The sequence below is a fragment of the Nicotiana tabacum genome, chromosome 22 (assembly GCF_000715075.1).
Source record: "Nicotiana tabacum cultivar K326 chromosome 22, ASM71507v2, whole genome shotgun sequence".
In the NCBI taxonomy this organism is placed as follows: domain Eukaryota; kingdom Viridiplantae; phylum Streptophyta; class Magnoliopsida; order Solanales; family Solanaceae; genus Nicotiana; species Nicotiana tabacum.
Window position 1 is genome coordinate 135,205,526 of NC_134101.1, and position 4,508 is coordinate 135,210,033.

The window sequence follows — 4,508 nt, forward strand, 5'->3', positions numbered from 1 at the left end:
CATATAGTTAGACTTAGATTGCTTACCATTTTATAACATGTTAAATTTGTATATAATATCGCATATGTATTTTATTAAGAGTTTCTTTATTTAGGAGTGTGGCACAATCAATCCATATTACAGTATCCTGCTCAACCCGTGGAAGTTTAAAGATTGAGTTATGATTAATTTATTGACTTGATCCTATAAATTGAATTTGAAATGATACATCAAACTATTGAATCATAAAGAATCGAGTGGTGTACATTGATGGGTTATAATACAACCAAAATCCAAATACACCACATTTCTATTTGGAGACCGAGAGTTTTGTTAATTAGAAAGCATTTAGGTTAATAAGCCAAAAAAGATACTCCTATTAGTTTCACTTTTTTTCTTTTCATAAGGTAAAACAAGAAAAAGAGGGGAAGTTGAAGCATATTGAGTAAGTTGTATTATGATAACCTAGTGTTCGTACATAAATTTAGTGTAAACTTGAAAAAAAAATGTAAAGAAAAATAATTTTGAGAAATTAAAACTATGTTTGGACATGCATTTTATTTGAATTTTTCTTTTGAAATTTTATAACTGGAAGATAAAAAAGTTTCCCAAAAATTGCCCGAAACAAGTTTTTGGAAATTTCAATTTTTTTTTTCAAAATCTGATCTTATTTCATGAACAAACACATTTTGAAAAAAAAAAGATTGAAAGAAAATAGCCAATATCTATGGCCAAACGGCTTCAAGCTATTTGATCAAACACAATATTGGACAAATTGAGTTATGATTCGTCTATTAATTTGACCCATTTTAACCGTCCAAAGTTGAAAAAATGGAAATCCGTACTTCTTTAAAGATTTAGGGGTCGTTTGGTTGGGTGTATAAGAATAACGCGGAATAAGGTGTATTAGTAATGCATGAGTTAGTTATACAAATATTATTTCTTATCTATTGTTTGGTGTGGTGTATTAAAATTATAATGCATTGCATAATTTTTAAGAAAAATAGTTGCTTACAAAAATGTCCTCCATATTCTCTAGCTCTAAGGGACTTTAAGGACAATTTTGTCTTTAACTATGCTAATGCATGCATTAAAGCCTTGGTATTACTAATGCCATGATTTTCTATGCATTACTTATGCATAGGATAATACCATGTATGATGTATAACTAATACAAGTATTACTAATACTTGTATTAGTTATACACAAGTTAAAAAAAATATACCAAACAAAGTATTAGTAATACATAAAATAAATACTTGCATTATTTTTTTTAATACCTCCAACCAAACGACCCTTTAATCTATTCCAGCGCCCGTGTCCACAAGGAACTAATTGCGAACAAAGGGTCATTCTATAAATTAAGTTGCATCCCTTTTAGTGAAGAGTGACATGCATGAAAGCTCTAATAAGTCAACCTTTGCAACGTAAAGTCCACACAACACTAGAATAAGGGCAAAAGTGAAGAGTAAGCGGGGAGAGAGAGAGAGAGAGTGGGTTTTAGGTGTGGGCCTCAGTTATTTCTGCCGTCTCTCTATTTATTGGCATTGATTTTGGGGCTAATTGTCTTGTTTCCACTTGCCACTTTGCCAATAACAAGTGCGTGTTCTTCTCTAACTCTTACTACCAATGGGAAGAGCACCTTGTTGTGAGAAAGTGGGTCTCAAAAGAGGCAGATGGACTGCAGAAGAGGATGAAATTCTCACTAAATATATTCAAACTAACGGCGAAGGCTCTTGGAGATCATTACCCAAAAATGCTGGTACGTACGACCTTAGCTTTTTCAATACCATTTTCTTCTAATGAACCTTACATCCTGCAGTTAAATTTTCTTTATTTTAAGTTTATAATTTGTTTTGTTGTGTTTTGAAGGGTTACTTAGATGTGGAAAGAGTTGCCGACTGAGATGGATTAATTACTTGAGGTCTGATTTGAGGAGAGGTAACATAACTTCTGAAGAGGAAGACATAATCATCAAGTTACATGCAACTTTGGGTAACAGGTATTTCCCCAACGTAAACGACTCAATGATGGCAACTACACACTGGTAAATAAAAACAATCAAGAGTACCTCTACTTCATTTTAGTCTATTTAAAAAAAATAAGAGCTTCATTTCTTTGAAAATAATTTAATTTTAAACTTTCGATAATATGGTATGTTTAAAACGAGAGTTTCAATAGTTTTTCTTTTTTTCTAAAATTTGTCCATAAAACAGAGTGGGAGATCGGAGTACTTTTTTTCTTATTTCATTTCATTTTATATGGCATTTTTTTGTACATCCTTTTGTGCTGATGAATAAGTTAAATAAATTGGTCCCCGCCGGTTCAATAATCCTTGGGTTTTCACATGACGAATGACACGTGCTTTCGACCCTCTCTTCAACCTTTCTATTATTAGTTCTATAGCAGCTTTGGTCTGAGTCGGTATGGCTAAAATTTGCGTTGCCAATTTAACTTTGACAAATGGTATATATAAATATAAAGAAGAAAGATATAGTAAAAGAAAGAGGAGAAAAAGCAACGTATGTTAGTTGAGACTTTGATTATGATGATGAATATACACAAATCTTTCTAATATTTTCTAGAGTTAACTAAATCATTTTTTACTATATTTGCAGATGGTCTCTAATAGCGGGACATTTACCAGGTAGAACAGACAATGAGATTAAAAACTACTGGAACTCTCATCTAAGCAGAAAAGTTGAAAGCTTAAGAATTCCAAGCGACGAAAAGCTGCCTCAAGCTGTAGTTGATTTGGCTAATAAAGGGACTTTGAACCCTATCAAATGTAGAGTTGGCAAAACAAGCCGACCCACAGTAAAGAAAAACAGAACATTTAAAAAGTCTAGTTCAAGTTTGCCAGAGCCTAAGCAACCTAAAGAAAGTAGTGAACCTTTAAATTCAACAGTTCCTATGCCCTCAACTCCAAACATGGAAAAAGAGGCCTTATCTAGCACCATTAATGCCATGGATTCCATGCAAGAAGAGGTAGCAAACGTAGCCGCCGCTCCAAATCCTTGGCCAGGGTCTAGAGAGGCCCAGAGCAGCCTTAGCTCAGGTTAGTACTTATTTAAACTATTCGAGAGAACATACGTTTAATTAATTTATTATATTATATCTCAACACAGTGAGCTTAAGCTTTTCTCATGAGTTAAACACATGAAAATATCTAATTAAGAGCCCTTGTCGGGTCTGATATCATGTTGAATTATATTTTGTCTTTAACAGATAGTGGTATGGAATGGCTTGACGATATTATGCCAATGGTCATGGACGATCAAAATATGGATCCAAATGAATTCATTTTGACTTGTTTAGACAACGGGCAAGGAGAAAGTCCAGAAAAAGTCAGCAACGACGCAGAAAATAACTGCGGGACCACGAACAGAGTCAATGAACATAACATCAAAGATCACGATAATAAAATGGTACCAAGTGAAGATACACAACTGGAGAGTAGTCCAGAGAGTGAGGCTGTATCAATAAATATTCTGAAAGATGTACAAGAGAATAGCAACGAAACAAGATTATTAATAGAGGATGGTACAGTTGAATGGGATTGGCAAGAGATAGCTGAAGACAGAAGAGAAGTATGGTCATGGGAAGAAACAGGGCAAGAGAACATGTCAATTAATCACAGCTGGCCGCTATGGGATAATACTGACACCGAGTTACTTCAAAATTGCACGAATGAAATCACGGTGGAAATGGATTCCGTGCTGCACAGTGAAAACCAAAACCATAGTTCCCTTGTCGCTTGGCTTTTGTCTTAGCTGCTTCCGACTGGATGCGAAATGGCACTGCTTTTGTTCAGTTTGTAAGTAGACTAAACGTCCGTAATTTGAGAGCACTCTGCAGCTTAGATCACTGTCTTCTGCTTCTGTGTAGCATATTTTTAATGTGGAATAGTTATGTACATATTTTAAGTTTCACCTTGCCTAAAAGAATTAATATTTTAGAATTATAAATGAATATATATACCAAACACTAGTAATTACTATAATTTGATAAAATAAGATTAACCTACTATAATAAATTAAATTATATTGATAAAGTAAACAACTTTTCAAAGTATATAGCTTAAGGGGTCGTTTAGTTTCTAGGTGGAATAGACAATGACATACTATGGGTTTGAAATATCCTATCAAACTAGCTATCCCACTTTTTATATAATGGGATTTCACCATTTTAGTATAAAATTTATCTTACCACTAGCTAATACTCCTTATTAAATATGAAAAATTAATCATATTCTATGTCGCAGTAACTAAATGACCCCATAAGTTCTACGGGTGGGCATAAAATCCGAAAAATCGAATTCCGAACCAGACCGAATTAATTCGGTATTTCGTTTTCGATTTTTTCGGTCTAATTCGGTACTATATTTTCGTTATTTCGGTACGATTCTCGGTATTAGGATCTTGAAATTTCGATATACCAAAATATCGAATTTTTAAATACTTTTTAAAATAATTCTCAGCCCACTCCAGCGCCCAACCAACTAATTTTTAATATAATTTCCAGCCCAC

General features: G+C 33.5%; 1 protein-coding gene across 1 annotated transcript; it reads left to right on the top strand.

The window, feature by feature from the left end:
- The first annotated feature begins 1,499 nt into the window (after positions 1–1,499).
- LOC107826043 (uncharacterized) lies at positions 1,500–3,911 on the top strand. Its single transcript, XM_016652984.2, has 4 exons — positions 1,500–1,741; positions 1,852–1,981; positions 2,598–3,037; positions 3,208–3,911. The coding sequence occupies exons 1-4, from the start codon at positions 1,609–1,611 to the stop codon at positions 3,750–3,752; spliced, it is 1,248 nt and encodes a 415-aa protein (XP_016508470.1). The 5' UTR covers positions 1,500–1,608; the 3' UTR covers positions 3,753–3,911.
- Positions 3,912–4,508: the final 597 nt, after the last annotated feature.

Bases quoted from the DNA above. Each gene is read 5' to 3' on its own strand.
- LOC107826043 (XM_016652984.2), top strand. From the start codon at position 1,609: ATGGGAAGAGCACCTTGTTGTGAGAAAGTGGGTCTCAAAAGAGGCAGA. The intron at 1,742-1,851 runs GTACGTACGACC...TGTGTTTTGAAG, and splicing joins ATCATTACCCAAAAATGCTG to GGTTACTTAGATGTGGAAAG. The intron at 3,038-3,207 runs GTTAGTACTTAT...TGTCTTTAACAG, and splicing joins CCAGAGCAGCCTTAGCTCAG to ATAGTGGTATGGAATGGCTT.